General features: G+C 37.7%; 1 protein-coding gene across 1 annotated transcript in view; it reads left to right on the top strand.

Moving 5' to 3' along the window:
• Positions 1 to 18,040, top strand: part of kdm7aa (lysine (K)-specific demethylase 7Aa) — a 30,028-nt gene that overhangs the window by 2,939 nt on the left and 9,049 nt on the right. Inside the window, exons 2-8 of the mRNA XM_055020451.1 lie at positions 8,990 to 9,075; positions 10,902 to 11,019; positions 11,165 to 11,325; positions 13,956 to 14,097; positions 14,713 to 14,899; positions 14,986 to 15,148; positions 17,343 to 17,430. Of these exons, the coding sequence (XP_054876426.1) occupies positions 8,990 to 9,075; positions 10,902 to 11,019; positions 11,165 to 11,325; positions 13,956 to 14,097; positions 14,713 to 14,899; positions 14,986 to 15,148; positions 17,343 to 17,430 (945 nt within the window). The remainder of the gene's footprint in view (positions 1 to 8,989; positions 9,076 to 10,901; positions 11,020 to 11,164; positions 11,326 to 13,955; positions 14,098 to 14,712; positions 14,900 to 14,985; positions 15,149 to 17,342; positions 17,431 to 18,040) is intronic.

An 18,040-nucleotide genomic window follows, 5' to 3' on the forward strand; every position in this document is an offset into this window, starting at 1 on the left:
AATAGAACTGCTGCAAGCATATTTCTTTAGCCCCTAAATAAAATCCAGTGCAACAACTTGCTTTCAAAAGTTACCTAAACAAGTTTTGTCATGAAGAGGTTTTGTCATACAGATTTGTCATAAAGACGGCCATAATTTTAAACAGAAAGCTTTTCTTGGATTGCTGCAAACCTACCGAGACACGTACGTCCAATTAATCAGAGAAGCAATGCAGAGATTTGCTTTTCTACAAATAGAAATGGGCAGAAATGTCAAATCTTTGGCAGGCAGCAAAATCTAGTCTAAAGTATTTACCTTCCTGTAAAATCCCAATGAGTATCATCGACGTTTGTAGATGTACTGTGATAAAGAATGGAAAATGATGACCGCTTTGATTGGGTTTGGGGTTTTGAAGATTTTATTTTTGGAAAATCTAGACTTTTAATTTTTATTTCACTGATGCAGTCCTTTGGTTTCCATAGTGACGGGTGATATCAGCTCACCAAAGGGCGCCATCTTGTTTTCCAACTTTTACTTATTTGGACTTGGTCACCTCTACAGAATATTAGGGCCAATATTATGAGACTAAGGTCATAGTATTACAAGAATGAAGTTGTAATATTACCGAAACAAAGTTGTAAAGTTACCTGAATAAAGTTGTGCTTTTATGAAAACTCCAACACATAAAATAACACAATTTAATGAACATCATCGTCTCTGGAAGTTCTACTTTGGTATACGTTAATACTTTATAGAAATTTGCAAACTTTTAACACATCGGCAACAAATTGAGCAGCAAGACTTTGAAGCGAGTTCATTATGAAAAAAGAAACACTTCAAATCCTAATGACTGTAGAAGCTTTTCCCATTAAGACATCGTTGTGGTAAAATTGTGTGTTTTTGTAACAACATCCTCATAATTAAACAAAACGCCTCGTAGTCTAACACTCCATCGTCCAACTCACTGAGGGTGGACTGAAATAAAAGCCACTCTGCAAATCCTCCGTGTCAAGTCAGATCCCAGTGTTGATTTCAGGCCCTCTCATTGTCTGATTTCCTGACGGTGGGGGCGACGATAGATCGGCAGTCCACGATGGGACAGAGGGAGGTGATTGATGGGAGCTCCAGGGAGCCAAGTTCAATGGACGATCCATCACTGTCCAACGGAGTGTGAGCGCACTAAAGAGAGACGGATTGCTTCAGCCGAGTGCCTTCTTCGTGTTTACCCAAAGTCTAAGTGGATGTATAGATGAAAGAAGGGATATTGCTGCCCCTTATGGAGATGTTCAGATCTCAGACGTCTGATAAGTTAAAGAGAGTTCCTGTTTATATTCATTGGGAAGTTGAGTCAAGGAACCATTGAAACGGCATGCGGTTAAGCTTGATCAATGTTAATAGACTCAAAAGCTCACATTGATTATTAGTCAACCAAAATTACAATGTCTGGGGATCCTTCAAAAGCCTTAAATTCATGTACCTAAAATTAAAGCATTAAAATATCTTAAATTAATTGGAATACAATGAGTTGGCCTTTAATATCCAAATCCTATGGCTTAAATTTAGTGTTGTCTGGACTATTTATATCATTACTATATTCTCATAATTAAACATAAATTACTGTAGCCTGGCCGTAATTCACTGTCATCGAACACACTGAAGGGGCCACTGAAATAAAAGCTACTTTTTGAAAATATGAAAATTAAATGAAAATCGGATCTGGCAGGTAAAAAAATGGATATGTTATTTTTAAGCCATATCATCCAGCCCTATTTCTGCAGTGTAAATCCAAAATTTCCAAAAATTAAATTTTCACAAACCAAAAAAATCATTTTGATTAATCGCCTATCATTGTGTTATAGTTTGGAAACTAGTATCTGCTTATTGACTTCCCATCTCATGTAAAGAGGATTGTAAAAGCCACCAGATGAGTTTGTTTTTGGACCCAGGAGGGTTGAGTGTGTGGGACACGCCATGTCGAAGACGTGTGTGAAAACAGAGCTGCGGTAGCCTGAAGGCATCACCAGACACAATTAAGTTGTTGCGCTCCTCCTGGCTCCCCGACGCACTATAAACAACAAAGTGAGCCTCTTTGCTCACTGCAGACTCCTCAATGCCGTCGAGTTGTTACAGCCTTAAATGGTTTCACCAATAAAGCCAAAAATGGTGGATCTTCACTCAACTTGGATGATTATTGCTGTTAAAAGTCCACATTTCTTTGCAAATCCTCTATTCTGCTATTTTTCCAATTTTACTTGGACTAAATACACAAAATAGTACACAATTGTAGCATAAGAGGAAATTTATTTAAGATTTTTGCAACTAATAATATAACAATCAATTAATTCCTAGAATAATCAATTAATCAAATACAAAATCGCACATTCTGCTGTTTTTTTTTTATAAAACATTTCTTTTTATGTAACAAAATAAACATTTTATTGCCTAAAATGCAACAACATGTCATTCCTTTAGTGAACACTTGATCATTTGTTGATTAATTGATTATTTTTTGGGTTAACTGGTTAATGATTGGATAGAAAAAGGTGTTTTAATATGAGACTATAGCTTTTACAAAATTTGATTGAGATGAAGCTGAAACTATTCCACGTTACGAGTTCTGAGTAGAATATATTTGCGAATCCAAAATATTTTTTGTACAGTTTTGTCTTAGTTACTGCTCTGAGTGTGGTGTTCTTCCTGGAAATGTTTTTTTTTTTAGTCTATAATTCTAATCTAGTAATTGATTAACGACTAATCAATTACTAAATTAGTTGAGAATTATTCCACTTATCGATTAATCACAATTAATCCGATTAATCGTTTCACCCCAACAAAGATTACAAAAGCAAACCATGCTGTTTGGATTTCTATTCGTAAAGAGTAAAAGAAGCAGATTTCCTTGTTTTTTTTTTGTTGCTGAAGAAAAGAAACCCCACAGCATAATGCTGCCACATCCATGTTTAGTCATGGACAAGATGTTTTCAGTCTAATAATTTTTTATGTGGGCCTCCTGATAGTCTGGTGGATTCAGTTCAATTGGAGACCAAACTTGGAGCATTATTTACATTTTCAGCTGCTGTGGTTTGCTTTTACATAACCCTTTGTAAAATCTTGTTCCCCTCCTCACCTGTGGTGGCGCTGCACCACGAACCACTGAAGGAAACGACACCAAAACCTCAAGACACTGAGTGAAACCTCATTATTCACAAAATGTAAACGCAAATGGAGTGGTGTCAGATCTTAGCAGCTGTTGAATTTGTCTTTTGTTTTTGGTAACAAAACACTTTATTTACCCAGAATGCCTTGTACTGTAGTCCACTTCCTGCTTTGGAGCACTTTGCAATCAAACTGCATCAAATTTCACTTAAACCAAACCAAAGCTGAGGTTTTCAGGTGAAAAAAAAAAAAAACTCTTTTTGGACTTTCTAGATTAACAAACTTAAGTTTAATTTTAGCAGACTAAACAGGACTGGTGTGAATTAACCCTTAAACTTTTTCTTCCACAAAGTTTTCTCTCCTCTTACATGCCTAACGAACCTCTGAGACATTAACAGAACTTCAGTTATGCACAGAGTAACTCTATGTACGAATATTACATAAAATCCATAAAGAATACTGAATTTTATATCTTAACATGACTAAAAGTGAGACTTTCAGTGCTGTCTGAAGGTAACAGATACCAGGTGTGTTTAACTGCCCTCCTCTCCTTTCCATCACCACCCCTTAGCTCCCTAATGTGGGCGTGTCGCCATCCCATGCAGAGCGGTTATTTAGAGCTTAAAATAATGGCGGCGCCCGCCTCCAGCCTTTTGTGTTTCCGCGCTGATCTGTGGGGACAATGAACCCCTGATGGAGCGCCGACTAATGAATAAGCCCTCTCAGTCGCACAGGAAGGAGGCCCTTGATGAGAGGAAGCGGAGGGAAGAGCGTGTGTGTTACCCAAACACACACACATGTTTTGTTTTATCTATAGGAGTCAGATTAGCTGTATACTGTGTGAAGCTTCTGGTTTTCTACCAACTGTCTAACTTTCTACCTCTTAAAATCCTTGAAAATGCTTCGATTTTCAGTTATTTCAATTTTAATCATTCTGATGTCTAATTAAAACCCTTAATTTGGGAAATATTACGTACAGTTGAAACCAGTAAGTATGCTGTAATGAGAAATACATCAATTACAAACTCAAATGAGCTCAAAATTTCCATTTGCGTAAATTGTTTTTTCTCTTTTCTTTCTGGTTCTACCAAAAACTGGATGATAAAAGTTTTCAGTCTGGTGTTTTGGTCTCAACCAGCTGTTTTTATGAAGGGCAATTTTGGTTACGGAGAATTCAAAATCCATTTTTATTTGTTGTGTTGTTTATTTTGGATATCTAAAATATATTCCATATTCCAGAAACTTTAGTAAGCGATGGTGCAGTCAACAACCAGATATTTTTATATGATTAATAAAAACAGATTTGTTTTTATCTCGCTGTCTGAAGTTAAATCAGACAAACATTTTCTTGTTATATTTTAATTAGAATTACCAAAATTATTTACATTTGCTAAACACCAGAAAACTTGGCGAGAACATTTTAAAGATTTTTTTTTGTCTGTTTTTAAACATTTAATTTCACTATAACATGATTGCAGTTTCAATCCAAAGAGTGATTTGTATCTTATATGTTAGTTATTAAAGTTGGAGGAATTATTTTGTTCATGTGAGACATTTGAAAACATTTAGTTATAATTAAACGATACTGCAAAGTGAAACTGTTTTTTTTAGTTAATTTGTATTGTTTTCCAACTAGAAAATGCTTGAAAAGTTGGGAAAGTGTGCAAATCATGCAGCTCTTGACACTCTTATCTAATCTTTGTACTGATTGCTTTTCCAGTGCATGAGGTCAACTTTGGTTGCAGTGATGCAAAACATCATCAAACCCTGAGCCAAACAGGAAGTGCTTTCCTTTCTGTGCAATCGGATCAATGATTCCTGCAGCTTGCATGGCAGCTGCTGCTTATGGTGCAGAGTGATTATTTCCTAATGTGTTGCATAAAGGAAAGAACAAAATGGTGCTTTCCTTGCACATCTGAGCCGACCTGGCTGCATGAAGCCGTTACTCTCGCCACAGTCAGCAGAGATTCCTGAGACATGAGCTGTTCAGCGCTGCTGTTGCTCAAAGCAAAGAGATTTTCCCTGTTTTCTTTTGGTTTTTTTTTTTTTTTTTTTAACCAAATGTGTCCTATAAAGGAGCTAAAACTGATTTAGAAACAACCAGGGAGGCATTTATTTTATCATTGATAAGAATTATTGATAAATTTCACAATAACATTGACTTCAGCATTTCTTTTTTTCTTTTTTTTACTATTTTATCATTTTTGCCTCCATTTCATCAGTAAATTTGAAAAAAAAAAATTAAATGATGTTACTGTCATAAATAAGAGATGCACCAATCTGATTCACACCAGAGCATCCACACAGCCAAAAAATATAAATCCTGCAACCTTTTGGGAGAAATTTGCCACAAATCAGTTATTTTGAACCACAAAATTAAAAATTATTCGTCCTGGATGGACTGTTGGTTCAGTCGCCCTCAACCTGCCTGGTTAAAATCTTTTGCAGTTGATGTTTGGTGAGCAGAGGAAGCCACTGTTGACTTCCTGTTGGTGCTGCGAAGTCATTTGGGCCGGTACCAGCTTGCTTCTTCCTGACTCTTTGGTTTTATTAACGTTACAGTTTCCTGCAGGTTATGGTTCAGTCCATTTCAGCTCCAGGCTTTTTTTTTGTTTTCACTTTGAAGCAGCAAAACGATGCGACTGTTACTATTCCCCACGGCCTTGTTGGTTCTCAATCAAAAAGTTTAATGTATAGTTCAAGATTTTATTTGACAGACCAACTACAAGTAGCTGCAAGGTGGAAAAAATATACATTTCTTTACAAATATAAATCTGAAAGGTGTGTTGTTCTGTGGAATAAAACAATTTTGATATTTTATAGGGAAAGGGAAAAAGTCAGTCTTTGAAATTTAGTAAACAAGACATAGTTCCTCTTTTTAATTGTACTGTAAAGGTAATTTGTTGTGTGGATTTTGTGCTGGTTTGTTTTGGTTTATCCAAATGATTTGTGGTTGGAATGTGAGAAACCATAAAATGGTTTTTGCACACAGGCTTAGCAGGAAAACCAAACAGTTAAACCTCATTTTCCCATCTTCAGATAAAAAGCTTCTCATGCATCAGCAAATCCTTCTTTATTTACTTATTTTCTGAACATTTTTGGAAAACTTCTTATACGTCAGCAGCGCTTCTTTTTCTAATTTGTTTTATTTAGTTTTTAAAAAAAACTTCTCATACATCAATAACCTATTCTTTTAATTTTATTTACATATTTTTTTCACATTTTAAAAGTTTTTTAACATTACAAACTCTTGTTTTTATTTAGTTGCATTTTTTTTTTAGTTTTGGGGAAAAAATACTTTTCATACATCAACAAACCCTGATTTTTATTTTTTACATGTTTAATTTTTTTTTTTAACTTCCCATACCTCACCAAAGTCTGTACTTTACCTAATATATTTTGGAAACTCTTTTCTTTTACCAATTTTTTTTTTTTTACATTTTTAAATTTTTTGCATTTTTTTTTAGAGACTCTTGTTTTTTATTTTAAATTGTAATTTTTTATAAAAAAAAATAAAAAACATACACAAACAAACCCTTATTTTTATTTATTTTTTTACACTCTTAATTAACTTTTCACATGAACAAACCTTTTAATTTTAAAATATTTTTTACACATTTAAATATTTTTTAAAACTTTATTTTTATTGAATTGTATTTTCTTGTTATTGAAAAGCACTATTCTTTGTACTTTCAGTGTTTAAAAAAATTATTGTATTCATTTATTATTTTGTTAGCTTCTCAGTCACCAGAGACTTAGACTTAGACTTGACTTTATTGATCCCTTGGGAAGACTCCCTCAGGAAATTATAGTTACCAGCAGCTCACAGGCAAAAATGTGGCACACAGTAAGCATACACAAAAGAATACAAAAAAATACAAATTAAATACAAGGTACACAGTAAATATAATAAGAATATAAATACAAAACAAAGAATATAAATACAACACAAAAGGAAATTATAGCAATTTGGTGGATAGATTGACCAGTGATATGGTATTGCACTGTATGGTTTGGCCTGATAAATATGGAGTTCACATTTGTAGAAAAACTACTCCTTCTTCCCTCTTCCCTGTGTCACCTCCGACCCCCCAGTGAGGAGTTGTACAGTCTGAAGGCGTGGGGGACAAAGGAGTTCTTGAATCTATTGGTCCGGCACTTGGGAAGCAGCAGTCTGTCACTGAACAGGCTCCTCTGGCTGCTGATGACGGCGTGTAGAGGGTGGCTGCTATCGTCCATGATGTCCAGCAGTTTGTTCAGTGTCCTCGCCTCTGCCACCATCACCAGAGAGTCCAGCTTCATGCCGACCACAGAGCCGGCACGCCTGATCAGTTTGTCCAGTCTGGACGTGTCCTTCTTGGATGTGCTGCCTCCCCAGCACACCACGGTGTAGAAGAGGACACTGGCGATCACTGACTGGTAGAACATCCACAGCAGTTTGCTGCAGATGTTAAAGGACCGCAGTCTCCTCAGGAAGTACATCCTGCTCTGCACCTTCCCGTACAGGTGGCTGGTGTGTTTTGACCAATCCAGTTTACTGTCCAGCCACAGCCCGAGGTACTTGTAGGAGTCCACGACCTCAACCTCCGTTCCCTCTAGTACGACTGGTCTCGGCTTTGGTCTGGACCTCCCAAAGTCTATGACCAGCTCCTTCGTCTTAGAGGTGTTGAGTATTGTAATTTTATTTTAATTTTTATTACTTCTTATTCATCACAAATTCTTCTGATGTATTTTTATATATCTTATTTAGTTCTTGAAAGTCTCCTACATCACCAAACCCTTCTGATGCTGCTGCTTTTGCCTCAACACGGTTAATTCTTGCTCCCAAGCCGTCCAGCCCGGTCACGCAGGACGTTGAGGCGTCATCGTGCTGCACTTGTTGCCAGAGTTTCTCACACTTCAGACCCAGCTGCTGTTTAACTCGCGCCGCTCTGGAATGGGCCCTCGGTATGCAACAGAGGAATGCACAAGCTTGTGGTTTGGCTGTTGCAGAAGAGTTTCAGCTTGCAGTGAGAGTGTTGCTGTTGCAGAGTAGTCGACTGTACTGCTGTGAATCAATATCTTTCTTCCTCAGCTTGGTAGCTTTGCTTGCATTTTAGCTTTTGTTCATCATGATTTTTACTGGGCGTTCAGGTGATGTGAATGTTTTTCCTCTGATTCGGTGCAGATGAGACATGCAATGATTTTTTTGCATCTATTTCAAATTGGTTTTTAGAGTTTGTGGGACTTTGAAGATTTCAGATCATTATCCAAATTAATTAGTTTTTACCAGCATGGTAGCTTTGAATTGGCCTAGTCAAGCTCTGTACTTTGACGAGACAAAGTGTGCAGGAAAAACAAACAGCAACAACATAAGCAACCTTTCAAATGAAAGCCCAAACCCGGTACCATCGCTCTACATGCAAAACTCACTTCTAATTTAGACAAAATTAGATGTATTTTTCAAAGTTTTCTGTTGTTTAAGCTGTATCTACATGCATCCAGCATTAGGTATTACTGTGTGTTTTCTTTGGTTTTTTTTTAATTGTTCTGTGGCAGCATTGCAGCGCCACCAATTGGCCCGGCAGAACTGCTACAGTGTTTTCTGCGTCCCGTCATTTGGACACTTGTTTTTTCCCCGAAAGGTTTCCTTGTTCGTTTCTGTATGGAAGAAGTCAATTTAATGGTCAAAATCTGTTCAGTAAATATTTCCACCCAGCTTTTGTAACCCCTGCGTCACACTGATCTTCACGATTGTTTTCACTTTTTTCGGGATTTTGTTATTTTTTCTTCCAGTGTTTTACTTTTTTTTTTTTAAAAAAAAGTATTTAACATTTAATTTAGTGCTAATCAAAGTTTTTCTGCCTTGTTTCAGCTGCGTTCACGTTGAGGAGCATCATGCCGTGGATATCGACGTTTACCACTGTCCCAACTGCGATGTCAAACACGGACCCTCCCTGAGTGAGTAACGCCGTCGTTATTGGCAGGCGTCAGTTGCTGCTGTCCTTCCCCCAGCCGTACTCACAGCCTCTCATTGTCTTTATTAACTGCCCACCACCTCAGTCTCTGCATGTTGGACTGCTCCCTGGGGAAACACGGCTCTCTGGAGTGTTAGTCAAGTCTAAGTTTTTTTTTCTCTTTACTTAAGAGGTTGTGGGGGGGTTGTGTTGACCTTTCTGACCCCTCAGGGCAGACATTAACGGGCTAATTGAATGCTGTTGTAAACTGATTGGACAAGCTCCTCTGTTGGACAAGGGTTAAGCAGGGAATTCATGTTTTCTTTGCAGGATAACAGATAGAGCTGAAACGAATATTCAGACTAATCAATTATTAAAATAATCGTCAACTAATTCAGAAATCAGTTAATCATAACTAAAAAGACTTATTAGCTTCAATTTATATTGACTCCTTCAACCTGGCTTACTAGTTTTACCTAAACCCCATTGGGCAGAAATGATTAATAAGATTTATCAATTATTCAAATAATCACCAAGTAATGTATTAATAGTTATCTTGAGCATACAGATTAAAAAGCTATTAACTTAAAATTTATGCTGCTTCAACCTATTACTTTTAATTGCATTCTGTTGGAGCTGAAATGATTGATTGGATTAAATATGATTAATCAATTGCTAAAATAATGCTTAACTAGTTTACAGAATAAAAAAAGTGTTTTTGCCAAATTTTCAACCTGGCTTACTGCTTTTATCTACATCTTCTTAGGGCTGAAACAATTAATCGTGATTTATCAATTACTGAAGTAATCCACACCTAATTATCAACTGATTAATTGTTAATTGGAGTAATTTGAAAACAGGGTATTTACTGAAGTTTAGACTGGCTGCTTCAACCTGAACTACTTTTATTTACATCCTGTTATTGCTGAAATGATTAATTGGATTATCAAATATTCAATTACTGTAACTAATTACTCAACTAACTTAGTAATTAATTAATCATTAACTGGAGTTTACGGACTAGAAAAAGGCTATTTGCTGAAATGTAGACTGCATTGACAAGTTCTACTACTTTTAACTAGATTGTTAGGACTGAAACAATTAATCAAATGAATCATGATTATTTGATTACTGTATTAATCAAATAATCATAATTAACTATGATATGCAGACTCATTTCTAAAAGGAATAACACACTCGGAGCAGATATGTCTATTGTCATAGGAAAAAGCTAACTGAAAACTGCGGAATGTGCCAAATATTTTATCCAATTAATCAATTATTGTGACGATTAATTGATTGGATAATCAATTACTAGAATAATTGTTTCAGTTTTTATCAAAATAATAAAAATAAATAAGATGTTTGTATTTGGGCTGCACAGTGGTGCAGTTGGTAGCACTGTTGCCTTGCAGCAAGAAGGTCCTGGGTTCGATTCCCGGCCCAGGGTCTTTCTGCACGGAGTTTGCGTGTTCTTCCTGTGTGTGCGTGGGTTCTCTCCAGGGTTCTCCGGCTTCCTCCCACAGTCCAAAAACGTGACTGTCAGGTTAATTGGTCTTTCCAAATTCTCCCTAGGTGTGAGTGTGTGTGCCTGGTTGTTTGTCCTGTTTGTCTCTGTGTTGCCCTGCGACAGACTGGGCAACGCAGTCTGTCGCACAGCTGAATGGGTTCTAAATTAATGCGTTAAGGTGGGGTCCAGGATGTACCCCACCTCTCGAACTGGAACGCAGCTGGAGATAGGCACCAGCACCTCCCGACCCCGTTAGGGAGAAGGGTGATCGGAAAATGGATGAATGGATGGAAGAATGGATGTTTGTCTTTGTTTTGCAGTGAAAAGGCGCAACAACTGGCACAGACACGATTACACGGAGACAGATGATGGGTCAAAGCCAGTCCAGGCCGGTACCTCTGTTTTTGTTAAGCAGCTTCAGCAAAGGACCTTCCCGAGGTGTGTATCGTCACACAAACATCTAAAATCGTTTTTTTCTGTTTCCTTTTAGACTGAGCTAACCCAGAACCAGCCATTCTGGGTTATCTTTAGTAGAAAAACTATTCTGTTAATCTCTTTGTGTTTGTTGTGATTTGGTTTGCAGTGCCGAGGAGATCCTGATACGGATGAAGGGTGAGCAGGTGACCACCAGGTATTTGGAGAGACACGGCTTCAACTACCCCATCGTGATCACCGAGATGGAGGGCCTGGGTCTGAAGCTGCCCCCTCCTACCTTCTCTGTCAAAGACGTGGAGCAGTATGTGGGTAAGGAGGCTTAATAACAACCTAGATCCATCAATCGATTAAAAAATTCATCACGATTAATCACAGTGCCTAACTTTGTAAGCATGAAATATAAATATCCACGCAGTTGTGATTCTTGCTAGAATCTTCTTCTGGTTCAGTCTAACCAATTAAAATGCAGCAAATTATGTTTGTGGGGCAATAATTGTTGCGGCATTCAGGTACTTTTATAACTTAAAAAAGTAGTAAATAATTATTGTGAGCTTTGTAATCGCTGTCGTACCACAAAAGATTGTGATTAGGCTTAAAGCTTTACATCCAGTACTCATCAGGAATCGAAAGAAACAACTGACATTTCATCTTCTAGTTCTTATGCTGCCATGTTTTCAAAAAATGCTAAAGAAAATGTTTTATTTTGTCAAATGAAACGGGTTTGAAGATTTTCCGTTTTATATTCAGGAAGGCTTTAGTAAAGAAGCCATTTTGTTTTAAACATTAATTTACAAATGTCTGTATTGATTAATTTCCTCTGGAGCCTGTGTGATTAGCTGACAGTTGCTTGTCCTCATCCAGCCAGCTTATGAGGATGTTGCATGTGAATTTTGAGAGTAAGCTAGCGATGCAACACAATAAAGTTGAAAAACGCTCAACTTTTGTTGCTGTCGCAGAAAACATCTGTTGTTTTCTGTCGTTTGTCGAGTCCATAAAGTGCAACTAGGTAACGGGAGGCTTTTAGGTCAAACCAGGCTGTTCGATTAATTAATGCGTTAAAATTTTCAGATGCATCTTTTTTCCAGCATTTACAGCAACATGTTAGTTTCTCCTGTGGCGGATTCTCTCCAGCAGCTCCTGTTCTGCCTAAAAGCTAATGAAAGGACCCGACACCAGGCAGCTAAGTGGCTGCTGCTGAGCAGGCGCCATCTGTGTGCCGATATGAGCAGGTTTCCAGGTTCATGGGGTTTTAACCCACTTATCAGGCATCAGGCGATGGCTGAATGGGTTCTAAATGGGTGATGGCTAAGCTTTCACTCCCCTCTCTGTGACCACTTCGCTTCCTTCACTGACACAGCTCGCCACTTCCCAGCTCCTGTTACAAGCCCCATTACCAAGCCCACCAGTGTTTTTATCATTAAGTTCAGATTACAGGCTGTGCCTCTCACTTTATCGCTTCCTCCACAAGCAGGATTGAGCTCTAAGCCAAGGCGCAGGTGTTGTGACCAGGGACTGGGTGTCAGGTCGTGTTTTCTACACCTGGGAGAACATGGGACAGTGGAAATCAGGGCTGATATCTTCTCCAGCTTATGAGGCTTTGTAATTATCGGTCCTGCAAACATAGTGTGTGGTCGGAAAGTGGAACGTTTATTTTCTATTTATGTGGGTTATTTGTACACTATAGTACATGTTGACAGAACAGATTTGAATCATTTTTGTATTAATAGGAAGCAAATTCAAAAGGGGTCATCATTTGCTTGATTTGGATTTAAATAAGTGAAAAAACAAAAGGGTGAAAACAAGGGTTTTAATGCATTTCTAATATTGTAAAAATAAACTTAAGTTTTTAAATGAACATTAGCATGTTTCATTTGGTTATGGTTTCTCTTAAAATATTGTATGGACAAAAGTTGTTAAATAGTTTCTTTTTTTGCTTTAAAATAATTGCTTTAAATGTCTTAAACTTTATCGATTTGTCTTTCAGCTGCTTTCTGTGCAGCTCTATTGGGAGATATGAGCGTAGTTTAGACCAGGTCACAACACAGTTTCTGTATTTTACTGTAAAAAACATTTGCATTCTTCAGAAAAATACAATTTGATTTAAAAAGTCACTATAATCTGAGCTGAAGTATTGCAGATAGTACAGTTTATCTTGATACAGGGCCTTGTTTGGCTACAAAGTGTGGTAAAGCGTCACTGTGTCAGCGTTTCTGACGCTGTAACTTGTGGTCGGTTTGTTCTGCTGTTGGAGTCGTGAAGCTGCTGTTTGAGGTCTGTGGGGTTTCCTGGCAGCTTCGCCTTCGCTGTGTGACGGACTGCCTTCGCTCCAGCTGTTCTCCGTCATCAGACACTGGCCAGCTGGGCTGTCAGAGGCGGGAGAGTGAGACAGGAACATGCAACGAGGCAATAAAAAAGAAAAGGAGGTGTGGGAGGGGTGTGGGGAGAACACAACAACCAGCTGTCTCGGTTCGACACCCAGCCTTTCTGGACCGATTTGTAGCGCCCCAACTGTATTAACAGAGTCTCTGTTTTGGCTTTTTTCCTCAGTTTTTCTCTCTGCATAATAAACATCCGGTTCCTGTTCACTTTTTCTCACCTCTTTACAATTATTTCCCTACAAGCTTTAGGCATGCCGCACGCCCTTTGGCAACAAACACAACCGCCCTCTCACCTCCACTCACTCCCCTTCTCAGGGGACTGGTAGTCTGGATAGATTGTCTCACTTGCATCCCCTTGTAATCCCTCCTCATGCTGCCACATTGATGCCAGTTTCCCTCAGGGTTCAAACAAACATGGCAGCAAGCTGTTGACCCCTTTGAACCTTTCGCCCACTCAGCGGCCAATTAAAAACTTCTCATATTTGGCATTCAGAAATCCAGCAGCTGCAGAAGTTATCCTCTGGTCTTCCATGAACTGAAGAGTACTTTTCTCCCATCTAGGTGGTGACAAAGTCATCGACGTGATTGATGTGGCACGGCAGGCGGACAGCAAGATGAAACTCAGCGAATTTATCAAGTATTTCACCAAGCCCCATCGACCCAAAGTCCTCAATCTCATCAGCCTGGAGTTCTCCGACACAAAGTAAGAGTTCATTCAACTTTTTATATGCATTTATTTATTTGCAGTTTACATTACAAATTAGGAATGTCTTAATAGAAATATGTAGTAATAATGAATCCACTGCGTACCATAAAATCCCTAACATAAATTGAATTAGAGTTGAATTTGGATGTTAAAAATGGTTAAATAGGAGAAACTGTAATGAATCGTCTAAATATAATCAAATTTAACCTTAAATTATACATTGTCTTTTAAAAAATTAGCATTTGGAATTAAATTTGGATGTTGAAAATGAATATCTCCTCTAATTATCAAATAATTAGAGAAAAACTGCAATGAATCATCTGCATCCAACGTAATCTTAATGATGAAATTAGAGATAAATTGTAATGAATCGTCTGCATACAATGAAATTCTTTAAAAAATTCACATTTTATTTTGTTTACAACCCATTTTATTTTTATAGGAAGACATAATAATGCATCATCTCCATGCCATAAAATTTGTTCTGAATTTACTTTTTAATCATCCATATTTCATGTTGCAGGAAAAAATGCAACATGTGAATTGTGTGTATAAAACTAACCATTATCTCTAGGTGGCTTTAATATTTAGCTTTTCTTCCTCAACCTGTAGGATGTCAGAGTCGGTCGAGGTTCCTGATGTGGCCAAGAAAATGTCGTGGGTGGAAAACTACTGGCCTGATGACTCGTTCTTCCCAAAACCCTTCGTCCAGAAGTACTGCCTTATGGGGGTTAAGGACAGCTACACGGACTTCCACATAGACTTTGGAGGAACCTCAGTCTGGTATCATGTTTTATGGGTAAGTTAGTTTCAGATTGGAGGTCGACTGGATGGGTAACAGGAAGATGATCCGTTGGCTCTAACATGTTTCTGTGTGACCGGCAGGGTGAGAAGATCTTCTATTTGATCAAACCCACTCCCACCAACCTTGCACTATATGAGGCTTGGAGCTCCTCGCCCAATCAGAGCGAAGTGTTCTTCGGGGATAAAGTAGATAAGTGCTACAAGTGTGTTGTTACCCAAGGAACCACCCTGCTCATCCCTACAGGTTTGTAGTTTCACTTTCAGCTGGTTTTTACAAAAGTTTTTAAACAAATGGATTGGTTTGTTCAGCAGTGTTTAAAGCAGAGTTCTTCAGATCGGGTTAAAGAAAGTTAAGAGTTCAGAAAATATTCTAACATTCTCCACCTTGTTGACCAACCGTGCTTATCTTTTTGCCCATCGATCTTTCTATCCTTGTTCATCTCTCCATCCCTCCATTCATTCAGACATCAATCTATCCATCTTTCCATTATTCACCCATCTATCTTTTTATATTTCATCCATCCATCCGTCTTTGTTTTCATCCATCCTTCTTTCCATTTTTCTTCCAGCCATGGAATGAATCCATTGTTCATTCATTCAATCAACAGTTTTTCTAATTTATCTGAACATTCATTCTTCTATCTGCCTTTTCGCTTTTTGTTTTGCCCATCCATCCATCCATCCATCCATCCATCCATCCATCCATCCATCCATCCATCCATCCATCCATCCATCCATCCATCCATCCATCCATCACTCCAACCATTTCTCCACTGGTTCATTCTTCCATTTGTTTTTTCAGTTCATTCATCTCTCATCAAGCCATCTTTTCTTTCTACTTTTCTCCTAATTAAACTCCAATCACTCTAGAAATATCTTCTAAGTCCATTTAATTTGTCTCATATTGGCTGAAAACCTTCAAATCTCAAACTTTCTCACTTTATGGACATGAAATGCAAGAACATGTTAGCAATTAGCAACAAGTGTTTTTTTATTTTTAATGTTTTTGTCTTGCTAGCTGAGATGGTTTCTGTTGTTGTTCCTTACTCTCCTGATCCAGAGAAAGACAGCTCTAATGATGACAGTTTACTCCTAAGCAACAGCCATCTTGGCCAGAGTCCAGCTCTTTGACAATAGAAACTGAACAAACTGGTTTGATTCTGGTACAATCTGTGAACACGCACTGGAACTGATTTACATGTAAACTTTGGTTTCACCTGAAGCTGAGGTCGTTGGCTTCTAGCACTTACTTTGTTAAAATAGTTGCACAACATCCTGAAACGGGACATCCAGTCCTGTTCTATGTTCTCTGTCTCGTCTGCATGTTTACATTCTGAACACACAGGACATTAATAAAGTTAATGACTAAATATGAAATACCTGGAAATATTACTTTTATGTCCAGAGTTTGTATATTAAATGTATTTTAATGTGTGTGATTTAACTTGCAATATAAATGTCATTTATTCAGGTGAAATAGCAGCAAATTGGAACATGAAAGTTCACACAAAGTAAACTACTAATTAGAATTAGATTGTAAAGTAAGAAAAACTTACATGTACAGTTATTAGACATGGCACACCGAGATTCGATGAAATGTGCAACTGTGTACGATAATGTCTCTAGATTTTCTGTTTCTACACTGCAAAAACACAGAACTGCATATTTTTTTGTTGATCTTCAACATAGTACACTTGAAAAAGGATACAATTAACTTATAAATAACTTTTTAGAAGTACAAGTTGTATGAAATAATCTGCCTGTGAAATCAGTATTTATCAATATGTTACAAAAAGATATTTGTAAGTTAGTTGTCTTTTTTCAAGTGTACTTTGATATTTTCAGTAGAATCTGGATATGAAATAGATTTGTCACCCAGCCTGAAGATGAACTTTGCAGACATTCAAACAGTGTAAATACTCCTGCTCTTTAGCTAGCAGCACTTAAATGCTAATTGCATAGCTGCTAACTATTAGCATTGTTAGAGATGGTCGCCTCCTGTCACTCAGCTCTCATTCAGTGGAGTGAAGCTGACGTGTCCGGGATTATCCATCCGTCAAGCTTCTCAATGGACTTTGGAAACTGATAGCACCCCCACCCACCCATACGCACAGACAAAGCTCAGTTCGGCCCGTCAACTCCTGGACATCTCCAATCAGTCTTCCTCTGCAGCCTTGTGAAAGGGATCCTTTTTGGCAGAGAGGCGGGAATTAAGTGGGGGTCAGAGAGCACAGTGGGTCAGACAGCCAGTGCATTATCAGGCCTGTCTATCAGTCTTGCAAAAAATCTGCTTCGTTTTGGTTTTTTTCACAATCCAATAGGAGAAAAAAGCCTCAGTTTTGTGTGATTCTCTTAAATGACAGTCAGTGGAATTAGTTTTTTAATGGAGTATTTTGTAATGGATTAAATATTTCTCTGTGCTCTGCTGCCCCCTACAGGCTGGATCCATGGTGTTCTCACCTCTCAGGATTGCATGGCATTCGGAGGGAACTTCCTTCACAACCTCAATATTGGCATGCAGCTCAGGTTAGCACCTCTAAAATGCTTTTTTCTTTATCATTTATCATTTTTCTTTGCATCAATCAGGGTTGATAAATCCTTGAAATTTTTGAAAGTGCTTGATTTCTGCATGAAGTCCTGAAAAAGTGTTTGATATTCAAACTGCAGTTTTGTATTAAAGTAAAATTTAAACCAGCTATTTTCATACACCACATAAAAAGAGACACACATTTTTTCCTCACTGTCTGAAATTATATCAGACTAAAATTTCCATTTTTTAGGCTAGTTAGAGTCATCAAAGTTATTTCTGTTCAATAAATGCCAGAAAACTTAAAAAATAAAAAAATAAACAGTTGGTGACTTTAGCATTTAATTTGAACAATTTGAATTGTGTAAATACCTTTACACAATTTCTTTGGATTGTTTCAGCGTATTGAATATTAAATTCAACACTATTTAGTTCAGTGTGGATCACCTCCAGAGTGAGTTCTCCTGAGTCAAGCTTCAGACTGCCTCCCTGTTGAACAAAGCCCCGCTTTTAAAGCCACAGGCTCCACCCACAGAAAGTCAAATCAAGAAAACAAAACTAAGCAATTACTCCTAACTCAAATAAATTCTTAAAGTATACAAAATAATT

The sequence above is a fragment of the Poeciliopsis prolifica genome, unplaced genomic scaffold (assembly GCF_027474105.1).
Source record: "Poeciliopsis prolifica strain line A6 unplaced genomic scaffold, Auburn_PproV2 SCAFFOLD067, whole genome shotgun sequence".
Lineage (NCBI taxonomy): Eukaryota > Metazoa > Chordata > Actinopteri > Cyprinodontiformes > Poeciliidae > Poeciliopsis > Poeciliopsis prolifica.